Source organism: Ptychodera flava, chromosome 11 (assembly GCF_041260155.1).
Source record: "Ptychodera flava strain L36383 chromosome 11, AS_Pfla_20210202, whole genome shotgun sequence".
Taxonomy (NCBI): domain Eukaryota; kingdom Metazoa; phylum Hemichordata; class Enteropneusta; family Ptychoderidae; genus Ptychodera; species Ptychodera flava.
In genome coordinates, this window is record NC_091938.1 from 17367384 (window position 1) to 17380375 (window position 12992).

The 12992-nt window shown below is 37.5% G+C and overlaps 1 protein-coding gene across 2 annotated transcripts in view; it reads left to right on the forward strand.

Annotated features, from left to right (window-relative positions):
* Positions 1-8467, forward strand: part of LOC139143679 (retinoic acid receptor beta-like) — a 62472-nt gene extending 54005 nt beyond the window's left edge. For both annotated transcript variants that reach the window (XM_070714201.1, XM_070714200.1), the window contains one exon: positions 423-8467. In XM_070714201.1, coding sequence (XP_070570302.1) covers positions 423-649 — 227 coding nt within the window. In that variant the 3' untranslated portion in view covers positions 650-8467. The remainder of the gene's footprint in view (positions 1-422) is intronic.
* Positions 8468-12992: the final 4525 nt, after the last annotated feature.

Here is a 12992-nt window from a genome sequence, read left to right on the forward strand (position 1 = left end):
CTTGTTGACAATAGGCGCTCAACTTACTGAGGTTAAACCTTTGAGCACCAAAGTCAATGTTTGTCACCTTTATAAAATATTGACCAGTCCATTTTTTTTTCAGATTTTTGACATAATTTTGATAAAAAACTTGAGCCAATGAAATGTGATGTCCATTTGGTACAAAACTATCAAAAGAATTACAGAAAAATTTAAAAGGCGGTAAAATTTGCACTAAAATTTTGGCGGGAAAAAAATTACAGCACTTAGAGGGTTAACCAGGTTGTCTTTAGTTTGAAAGGTTCTGCATTGGACATGGTTTATAACCAAACAAGTGTTTGTGGCACGTGATACACATCTCTCATGCTACTCTGTTTTGCTCTTCACTTGCGTTGTGCGGAAAATACTAATTAAATCTTTCAATTTTGGCGCATGGCACACAGGAGCGGAAAGGGTGCTGCACCTGAAACTGAAGATCCCTTGCGAGATGCCGCAGATCATCAACGAGATGGTGGAAGAGGATGATGAAGGTGCAGGACCCAGTGAGGAGAGCAGCAAGCATGCGGCTGCCTCGGACATCCAGGAGATCAATGTGAAAACTGAGAACATGTCCGCTTCCAACCAGTGCACCACTGGCATTGATGTTATGAAAGCAGCGTTATTTTCTTGAGAGCCTCATGAACACAATCTACTCTCTCCTTTAATTCCTCATCCCCTCAAAGGGTCTAGCGTTTCACTTCCTGTTGACAGAATTACCCAAGTCTATGAATCAGAGAGAGGGTTTAAGATCAACTCCAGTAAAACTTTTATTATTTTCAGTGAAAAAGGAGAATGATATTTTAGTTAAGTATCAGTCACAGTCATCTACTGTAATCTTTTCAAAATCCTTCCACCCCCATTTTTCTCTAAATAGGATTTACCCACCCTATTGAAAACAGTGGGTATGTACCAAAGTGAGGCAGTGGAAGGGGAAACGCACTAATGTGCGTATGTTTATGATTTCCCTTCATGGGAATACTTGTGTCAGAGTCGTTCCGGCCAATATACATGCTGAATGAACTTGAGAGCCTGAATTTTGACACTGTAAAATCTTTCTATTCTACCCTTTCTATTCTCCTTGTGTCGTGGTGCATTGAATTGTACTTTTCATGTTAGGCAGTTAAACAACAAGGCTGTACCAGTATTTTGATATGGTCAGATGCCTTGAACCTTCCCTGTTCCATAAATGTTGGTGTCAGATGTGCCCAGAACTAATGACAAAAAACAATATTTTGGGCTGTTTTGTTTAACTGGTGTCAGAAAGGGTGACATTTTTACTGTAGGACTTCTGTATCACAGAGAAAGAAATTTAAACAAGTGGTTTTACTACACACATGGGTTGTTCATACCACAACCCTTGATGTTTAAGATTCTAACAACTATGAAATATCTTAGCTTTTGCAGAAAGTGATTCAGAAGTAATCCATAATAATATATTATTGTAGGTAGAGACTATATGCAACATGTTATTTATTGTTTTCACTCTCATCTTTTACAAGCTACAGCTTTGCGCCATTGTCTTTTTTTTGTGCGTGCTTATCTTTGCAGCAGTGGGAAAAGTCACTAAAAACTGTCAACAGAATTGCTTTTGGGTGTCACTACCTTTAACAGAATGTAGGAGTCTTTTGGGACAAAGTCCCGCAGAAAATCAACAAGGACGTTGACTTCTCATTCACATGTGTGGTAATTCTGGACATTGTCCAATATGCTTCGTATATTGTCGTCTAGAAATTCCATGGTAATATTATAAGACACTTTTATATCCTATAGTAATTCTGTTGGATTCCTATGGGACATATGACTCGACCAGTTTCACCCTCAATCTAAGTTCACCAGTACAACCAGTCCATTGTGAAGACAGGGACAGTGTTAACAAACATCTGGTGGAAAAATTGTAAACTCTATAATGTGTCTGAATGTTTTCTTTAAAAAACACTGAGATTTAGATAGGACATATATTTATTATCTTTTTCCTGACAAATCAGCTTGCCAAACAGATGACAGCAATTTTCCAGTATTCCAGTTTACTTTTCAGTGGATGAATCTCTTATTTGTTATTTTGGTTTTCTGCGACTGGTTGAACGGCAACTTGTTCAAATGCAGTAGGTTGAAAGTTAAGCCGCAAATTATGAAAAGTGAAATAATCAGAAGAATTGGCTTAAATTATTTCTTGCCATAGCACATTAAATGACATGAGGAACAGTCATCTTGTTCTATAGAAAAATTCAAAAGAGACAAAATTTTCTTATCATTCAGTGGAAATCTTCTTTGAAAAGGTCAAGTGTCGTTCTATGTAAGCAATGTTCTGGCTGTTATGATGACTGAGGTGAGAAATTTGACTTTCTTTTGGTATCTTTAGGTCATATACTGATTATTTTTGAACTCATGTTTCCTAGAACCACCAGAGTTGGTTACTATATCGGATTAGTGCTGAGATGTTATTTCAAATGTTATGCCCTACAACTTCCTAAGGAGTCCTACAACGCGGTCAAATCAATCAGGTAGTATAAAGGTTCAGGTTTCATCAGTTGAAATGGATGACATGGCTGCATAATTTTCTGTAGGACTTTACGGCATAGATATATATCAGTTGCACGTAAGTTTTGGTGCTTGTGAAAGATTCTTTAAACACATACTGGGTACACTGTAGGTGTACAAACCTATGCAGTACCTGCTCAGGTGCTACCTGTGTCATTGAAAACATGCGCAAAAATGGAATTGCTCTGGCAAGAAACATCAAAGCGCCAATTACCAATATGTTAGGTAACCATAGAATGTAGGAACAAAGTGGGAGATACTATTCCTCAGGGGCATTTATTTAACAATGTGAAATATGACTGATGTCAGAGTTTGTAACAGTTTCAGTATGGCCTTGTTGTGAATATCATCTTGTTCTTTATATTGAATGGTAAAGCGGTGTTTCATTGTCGCTGTTATCATAATATTATCTTGTGCAAGTTAAATGTGATTATTGCCCTGAGGTAGGAACTTTTATGTCTATGATCTGCTATTTGAGAGGAAATACTTGTTTGTGACATTTGCACACCAAGAATGCGCCTCAGGGACAGGTGTTGGGATGGATATGTTCATATTTTTGTGATACTTGTCTGCTGCTGACGTGCATGAAGAGTTGGTTTTAGAACTTTGCAGCAAATGAAGTTTTTAGTCTTGTTTTTGAGAAATTTAAAAAAATTTGATTTTTGCCCACAAACATAACACAGGGTTCTAGCGGAAAGTTTGGCTGGTAATTCTTTCCTGCAGTCCCAGAATTAGCCAGTGAACCCTAATTTTTTTATCTTGCTTATGAAAGAAAATGTTCTAAATTTCCTTAAAACGAGTTCAAGCAAAAAATTAAAAAAAAAACATTCTGTTTTGAGGCTCATATAACGTAAAATCAAAAGTCACTTTGACAAGAGATGGGTATCATCTTTGAAGACTTTGCATCTCAAAGAAATGATATGACTGTTGTGAATTCAGAACTTCAGACAGGAAATGCATTGTGATTACTATTTGGCATGTTCTAGAAAACCATGGTCCCTGCCCTGGGATACATTTCCTTTCGTACATGTGTAGAGAAAGTAAGTCAAACTTAAATCACGGATGCACATTGTGTAAAGCGCAGTAACTTTGAGTCACTATCTCAATTTTGCACATCTTCTGAACTCTAGTCATAGAAATGTGAACACACCATGTGCAAGTGGAGTTTACCAGTTGGTTTGTTTTTCCTCCAAAATTGTAAATATCAACAAGCATTATGCAAATTCCTGCAGGATGTAGAAGTTTCACAGCATTTGATTGCCACTTTTTAAAATTGCATGATGATCACGTATTCAGAAAATGAATTCATCTATGGCCGGCATTGCTTAAATTTGACAGTGACATTAATTATAAAACTAGCAAATGTTTTACATAGGATGTGAGCCTTTGCAATGATGTTGACAGCCAACTTTAAACCGCTGTTGCTATTTTGATTCATATCAATTATATTCAACCATGACAACAGGTTGGGACACAAGTTTTTGTGTGAAACATGAGGTAATTAGGCATTATCAGCAGACATGCACATAAACATTGGTGGCTGGATTTTCCAACGGTACACACAGTGTAGAGTTGGATGCAGGTAGCCAGGAGATCTATCATTAAAGACAGCTGTAATGAGTACATGCACCATTGACAACCCTGACCCTCAACTCTGAACCACATTGCCAACTATCCCAGCATTCTTTGAATGTATTTCTTTTAATTCTTCTCAATTCCTTGCTTGCTTGCTCTGAGCAAAAGGCAGTCATGTTATTTAAAACTGCTTGTATTTCCGGAATGCCCCTGTGAGACTAAAACGCCTATTTCAGTCATTTATTATTGGATAGTAGTTGATTGAAAATTCTTTTGACAAATCTCGCTTAGACGTAATATTTTTCTAAATTTTCATAATTTTCTCTCATTTATGCATGTAGCAAAGCTATTATGTTATATTGCCAGTTTCTCACGTCTGTTTGTAGTTTGTACATTTGTTTTTTCTTATATGTATAATGTGTGTATGTAATATTCATGTATGCACAAATGCATCTGCTGTGTGTACATTTCAGCACTGGTGCATGATATAGCGTACATGTCGGTGTTTGTGAATGTAGACATTTGCAAAGTGTTGGTTAATCAAGAAAACAGTCTTTGCGATGTCTGAATATAATTAGTTTTCGAGAAATTCCCAACTTTTACTGATATTGACTCACTCGTCTACCATGTTACCAAAGAATTACTAGATGTATTTGCAAAGCAAATTTTTTAAGCGATGAATAGATCAAAACATTTAATATTTTACTTCCAATATGCATGCATCGACATAAACCGTTTATATATACATATTCTTAATTTCTCAGTGACATCAGTTGACAGTACGAGTATGAACGTTAGGAAAGAAATTAGGTCAGAGAGATAAATATTATTGTTCCTCGGATAGTTGTGGGCAAAGCTACTGAGGCGTTGAACAACATGTAAAAACTTCTATTTATGAACTAGCATCTGTTGACATGGAGTCCAGATTCAAAAAAAACTGATACTGAAGATGTATGAACCTTTATGAAACGGGCATGTTACTCTTGAAGGTCGACTCCTGTTGCATTGTTTACCACAAAAAATGCCCACGCCATGCAACTTGTTGATAATTGCTTTTCCCAAACTCCATACTGAAGTCTGAATTGAAGTCCTATGGGCGTGAAGACTCGAGAGACTAAAGGGCGCCATCACTAAAATAATAGCAATGCAGAAGTATGTGATTGCTTCAATTTAAAAAAAAAATAAGATTTTCAAATTGGTTAAAATAGCAGCAGCGATTCCGAGGAACATTTTATTATTTCTAGCCTGATTAAATTAAAAGACAAATCCTGCTTCATTGAAGCACTTTTCACTTAGTTTAAATGAATCACTTTTTTCTCATATCATTCCTTGTCAAACAGGGAGGACTCTATTAATTAATTAATAGATTTTTTGCTGGTGTTAAGCATTATATGTTAACACTGTCACTTCAAAGACTCTGTATGAAGATCAAACGACACTCATAGTAACAATGGACTTTCGTTAAGTATTGTATACAGAGTATAACACAGAGGTCACTTTCTTTACTCATAAACAATGAATTAGTAATGTTAATGTAAAACCATTATTTATCGATCTAGATTCCTTGTTTTATTGATCAGTCAATACACATCTCACGGTACTGCGTGGTTTCTTTGCTTATTAAACAAACTACACACATTGCATTTCAAGTGAGCTGTATATGTATATATGAGTCACTGACACAGCCACATCTCTCATGAAATTAATACTTTTTTGTACTTTATTTTCAGTACACAAATATACTTCACAAAACCACTCCAGAGTATGGCCTTTGCAACAAAGCCAGATGTTGATTTTGACCGTAATCCTCTCATATCATGTTCAGGACAGTCAAGAAACCTCTTTAGTTTAATGGTATTTTTCAAAATTGTATCATTTGGTTAGATAGACAACCAGACACGTTATTATTGCAGCGTTTTGCAAGTTAAACGGATTTCATTCGATTTCAGCAGATAATGGATCATTGCGCAAGAAGCAGACATATTGTGTCCATTTGAGTAATTGATTTCATGTATACCGGTAGAACGTGTACAGTGATTATCGTTACATTATCTTTGCTGAAAGCAAAATACTCAGTTTCATTATAATTCATGTGTATTTTTCAGTCACATAATCATAAATCACTTTTCGGGAAAGCATAGCTTAGTGTGTCAAATGCTTGATATGTCAATATGAGAGAAGGAAATATGACGTATTGTGTAGCAATTCCAACTGTTACATTGTACATTGACTTGGATGTACAGGTAATTGGGTAAATCGGTTAAATATTTCATAAACCAGAAAGAATGACATCCAATATCCATGACATGTAGACATTGAGTGCATTTAAATTGAAACGTTGAAACAGTGGTTCTACTCTGGCATTATAAGGACGAGATGTGGCCTACAGACTGCAGTTACGCCCAAAGGATCATGTGATGGCAGTACAAACAAACCAATATGTACAATTGTGCATAGAAATACACATTTCTATTTGTGGACGTGGGTTTTGTTTGTACCATGGTCCATTCGAAATTCTGGGCTTAAACAAAATTGAAATTCGCATTGTTCATTTTCATAGGAGTCCTTTCTTGAATGCTAATTATGGAATTATGGCACCGACTAAAGTATAGTGATAGATAATGTGTTCAAAACAGAGCACTTCAGTTTTCAGTCGAACGGAATAACCAAATTGATAGATTGATATGCGATAGCTGTTTTTGATTGGTTGTGGCTTTCGTCTATTTCTTGATATGCACAATCTCCATATGTTGAATCAGAAAAGACCGTGCAATTCAGAACTTACAATGAGTAATTTTTTCTACCATGAAAGTCTGTCATCCATAAATTATGATGGATGTTTGTGATGATGTACTTTTGAAAATGTGTCATGTGATATTCATCTATTTTGCGATGTCATGAGATGCATGGAACGAATCGTATAAAATACTGCAAGTTAATGTCAGTCTGTTAAAGTAAGCCAGATATCTAACGTTACATTGTTGGCTTTAAGTTTTCATTATGCAAAGCATTAGACCATCAGGGAATGCAAAACCATGGAAGTTAAAACTAGAGCCATATTTGGTAATCACTGGTTATCAGTTTCAGCGTACCATTAGGTCTGTGATGGTGAGGTTGTCAAAATGAGGCAGAAGGAAGAGTAGACTTAGGATTGGAAAAATACAAAAAAATTAAGCTTTTTCTCATGCTCGTGAAAAAGTCTATAAATCACCACCACTTATGTTTTGTCAAAATTTGAACACACTTTGTTGAGCTCACCTAGAGGCTTTGAATCACTGTAAAAAGATATTTATCTGTGATTATATATCTTGCTTCTTTGTGGCATGTGGTCGTTTTGGTAGGAGAAACAGTTCTGTTATAGCTATTGTTTTCATTATTCATTTACCAGTGCACTCTAAAGTACCCAATCACTGCAATTGTCAGGGCTGTGTCTGTTCACTGAGATATCCCATCATACACCCTCTCTATTCATACAAAGCATTGTTTGTGATGACCACTGTACTTGGAGTAACTGCATCAGTGTTCCAGATCTTTGTTGCATGCCATTTTTCAGACACTTCAAAGGTTTACCCTGATCTGTATCTAGTTTTCAACTGCTGTTATCAGTCTTTTGACTCTTTAGTTAATGTAACCAAAGAAAGTTTGATGTGAGCTGAATGTTTTGTTGTTAAACTTTGGTGTTGACAAATTAGAAACGTGCTCTTCTCCGCCCAGGCCTTTCTCTTGTAAGTACTATGCTAGGGCGTTTAATTGCAGTGGTTTGTACACTTTATCAAAAAATATATCAAAAAAAATATAATTTTTTTTCTCATTGCAGTTTCTAGATATATTCCCATGATGAACTTGAAAAATAGCATTTTGAAGAAGTCGTGTCAGAGAGGTCATGCTCATAAAATATTACAGATGTGTCTGAAAGGCATTGCTTGGACTGAAAAAATATGATCATGTTTCTAGAGTGTATGTATCTATATTGTAATCTTTTAAAGATATAAAAACAAATGATGAAAAGAGATATCAAAAGCTCTGTTTAAAACAGAACTTGCAGCTACAAAGTAGTCTTAAAAAGTTTGAAGGCTTTTATTTTAATTTTTTTCCTGTTAAAATGTTTTCAATTTTTTGACATCTAATTGCTTGTGCCATGTATTTAAGACTTTTGCAAGACTGAGCCTAGCATTTAAGGCAAAAAACTTTCACAAACAGGCAATGATAGGAAAAGTTTAGCGTACTATATATGTAACCTGTGAACCTTATGTTGTATATTTTCTTTATCCGAAACACTCCTACAAGGGTGTGCATGTAATAAAGCGAAAATAAAAATTCTGAAATAGTAACAAAACATTGTGTCTGTATGAATATAAAGATGTCAGTGACTGTTTTCAGCTCCACTGTCAGTGATTGTGGTTGCCTGGCATTGTCTGTCTTCGCTAAGTGACTAGTTGCTGTATGTTGTGGTTCAAATCCGACTGAAAAATGCCTGAATTTGCATTCAAAACTTCTTGAAAATTGCAATGCCATTTACTTTCATATTTAGTATACAGTTCCCTGTGATGAAATACATAATTCTGTATTTTTGCCATTTTCAATTAAAAAATCTTAACTGCTGGTCAAACCATGTCTTTTATTTTGTACATATGTTCCTAGGGATTACCTAATTGAGATGTGACTACATTATGAGGAAATCTGCAATTTTCTATTTTTTGAGGAAGTGTTTTTATTCGTAGTTTCCTGATAGACTACCATGCATAGTGAATCAACATTCAGTGCAATTCCAAATCAAATTTATTGCACACATATCCACTTGTAACCACCTTACTCTAATCAAGTACTTTAAAATGAAGTATCAAACATCAATAAATACACAGATTAAGCTAGTTTTGTACTGAAAAAAAATCATAATTTCCTTATAGACTACCATGCATAGTGAATCAACATTTCAGTGAAATTCCAAAATCAAATTTCTTGCACATACATCCACTTGTAACCACTCTAGTCTAATCAAGTACTTGAAAATGAATTTTGAAACATCAATAAATACACAGATTAAGCTAGTTTTATATTGGAAAAAAATATATTCATAGTTTCCTAATAGACTACCATGTATAGAAACTTAATATTCCAGCGAAATTTCAAAATCAAATTTCTTGCACACACATCCACTTGTAGTCTAACCAAGTACATTCATATGTACCAAGTACATTTAAATGAATGAGGTCCTGAGGGCGCTAACAGCAACACAACGTGTTTGATTTGACTTCGTAAAACTACACAATTTAGTGCTATTTTGCTACATTTTCCTCGGATATTCGTGTATTCTGAGCAAGAAATCATGTCTAGGAAGTGCGAGAAATGTAGGATGCGTTCTTCACGTTCCATTATTCACGCCAGCGACCATTTTCTGTGTGATATGTGTGCAGACTATAATGACAGCTGTGCTCAGCGACGTGAAAGGCCTGATTGGGAGACCTTTCTAACAACTATGCAATCGCAGGTAACAACAGACGCTCTGCTCGTAAACGATGCTTCTACTGGTCCCTATGTGTCCATTTTTGAACAGCTTTCTGCTACAATGGATGTTAATATATTTGCTTCTACTTTTTGTAATGATATATCGCATGTAGACAAACATAAAAACATGTCATTTCCCGAGCGTATTTTTCACACCCCGAAGTTTTACGATCGTTTCTGATTATGACCCGAAAGCGCCCGAAGGTTTGTTGTGCTGATTAACGATATTCTAGGGTATCCATAATAAGTTCGAACGGCGCAATTATTTACCTCCCACTGCAAAGACTTTATAAGCTTACACAGCAGTATGCCTTTACCTCACAGTGTTGTCCTTATATTTAAAAGTAGCCGGGTGGACTGCGAGGGGGCGAAGCGACCGAGCCGCGAGTGAGCGTAGCGAACGAGGGGGGAGAACGCGAGAGGGGGGGTGTCCCCCTCTTGCAAGGCAAAAAATGAAATTTTGGAGTGGAAATGGTGTTCTCTGGTGGCATCTGAGGTGACATTAAGCTGAGACTGAAACAGTACTTTTGTTGTGTCTTAGACGTGGCTCACATACAACAAAACAAACAAACAAACAAACATGATTTTGTTTTGTTTGTATTATTTATGACACACATGGTTTTATTTGCAGTGAAGATGTAATATTTAATCTTAAATCACCCTCTGTCCGCTCATTTTTATTGCTCATTTCCCATTCTTCATTACCACATAGTAGTTTCCCAAAACCATCAAACTCATTCTATTCTAATCAAAACACATTCGCTTTTGTTAAGAAAAAAAGAAAAAAAATGCGTATATAGAAAACTCATAACAATGAAAAAATGCGTAGAGAGTCGATCCAAAGCATAATAATATTACGCATTGGATTGAGTCTCTATGAGTTTTCTACACGCAAACGATAACCAGACGAGATGAGTGCCCGCTTGACATTAAATTTGTTCCAACATTTCTGTCTATCACTCATTTTGTGTGGAAAGTTTCGGATTCTCTGAGTGTAGTCTGAAAAATCGGCATCGTCGAGTCAGAGGCACGTTACCATGTCAGCTGTGCCTATGAACTTACTACGTTGCTAATTTTCAGGCGAGCGACAGTTTCTGTAACTTATGACACAAAGTGAGTGATTGACAGAAACGTTGCAACAAATTGAATGCAAACCGCGCACGATCATCGCGTCTCGCTGTCCCCAAAATTGATCAAAGCAGATATGCAGCATGGCGTCGGAAGGAAACAACTCTATTTTCTTTCAAATTTGCTCCACGAGTCCGTGAAAAAAATGATTCAGAGGGTCCATCGAAATACACTATCGGGCAACCCAACATGGAGAACATGGAGAGGCGCAGTGAAATTAAACCTAAGCCAGAATCCACGACGTGTTGTCCTGTTGTCTTAAGCAGCAGGGGATCAGCGCCACGGTGAAGCCGTGAGCCGTGACGATGATGCGCTGGTCGGCAATGGTCGGCAACACACATGCCTGTGACCGTGGGTTCTAGTAAGTAAAAATAATCAATGAAAAAAAAATACCCATTCAAATAAACAGTTGTTTTTCAAAAAATCAGTTCTAGCTCATTTTTTTTAAATCTAGAAAATGCGTCGGTATTGCTCTGAGAATAACTTGATGTTGAGAAGATCATACTCGTAGTGACCGTGACGTGGCAGCCAGCGCGGCGGCGGAAAACTAGTTGCAGTCTCATGAACTTCGAATCGTCGATCAAAATCACATCTTTTCGGCGCTTTTTTGTCACAAATGCAGCGAAATTGAAGTTTTTCATACATAAACTAAATATGTTTTTGAAATCAAGTATACCTTCGAACGGGCTTTCTTCGGGAAAAAATATTCCATCGGCAAGGTGCCAGTTGCCGACGCCACATTTCGTTTTGACGTCATCGTTAAAAATGACCTAAGATGACCTTCATACTAATCAAACCAATTACACTGCTCGTAACAAAGACAATACCATAGGCGCGTCCATCAGCCAATCACACTATTTAACAAATAAAAGATCGGGCTCAAAAAGCCAAAAACGGGTATTTAGAAACTGTTTATGTTTGTGCAGTTCCATGCGGGGAAAGGGGTGGCGAAATTGCTAATCGTATACGTGTGCCGTCTAACAGCTGGCAGTGCAATCCCGAAATTACAGATTTATAAAAATAATCTAATAATCTAATGACGTTAAAAGTAGCCGGGAAAAAATGCCAAACAGCCGGGCTATTTACCCGGCACCCGGCTTCTGAGGACAACACTGACCTCAGGTAAGCTTTTTAAAAACTTCTGCCTAGCTTTTGTCGTTTACATTATTCTCAATCAGTTATATTATATTTTTAACCAATACCACATAAATATCAGTTTTTACGTGCAAAATATTAGCCGCCTCTGATGACTACATTTTGTCGTCTGCCACACAGTTAGGTGTGATTCGATATATAGCGGCCGCGCGTGGCATGCCTCTATGCATACCACGCGGCGGCCGCTATGTATCAACCAAACGTAACTGTACTATTCACCAAGGTGAATATTCACCTATGCGAATTCTAGTGGATCAGCAAACCTTGCTTTTCGTGTTTTTTTTGGCGGAGTCAGTAAGACTCGGTTTTCACCCACGGGGCATAACCGATCACCAACGTGAGTGGTACATGTACTGTGGCGTACAGCAGCGTCAGCGTAGAGTCGTACTCCATAGCTTAGTTGACAACGGCCCCAGTGCCGCGCCGAACGTTCCATGTTCGGAGGCTGAATTTAGGTGGGCCACCGGAATTCAAACTTTACTTTTTTAGGACATGTTTTTATCGATATCTCGCGATCCGCGCGCAGTCGCCACGTCAAATATCGACCGTTGGCATTAAAAAAAATGTGTTTTAAAAATGTTACCAAGTGGTAGTGCCACTTTAAAGGGACATCTAAAGTATCATACTAATCTGCCGGCAAAACAGGCAGTATAAATGGTGCCACTTTTAGTACACAGCATAAATTCACCGCTCAGAGTGAACTGGGGGAATACAAATGGCTTGGTACAAACGAAAGTATTGTGATCGATCATTCTTGAGGGCACTGTCTATACGATCGTGGAAGGGCAAGGTAAGTACCTTTTTATGGTCAGAACTTGCTGTGGTTCCGTAGCCCTGCCACTCCCTGGCTGGTTGTGTGGTAGCCCTGCGTACAGGTCTGTGTGTTCCGGCGTTATACGGCCTCCACCACGTGTTGTGGAGGCCGTATAACGCCGGGAACACACAGACCTGTACGCAGGGCTAGTTGTGTGGGGGAGTGGGGGCTACGGTTTAGTCAATTGGAAAAGTGCACAGTCGTGCGTGATGAAAATCTTGTGGGGAGAAAGAGAGCGTTTTTCTTGCAATTCTCCAGA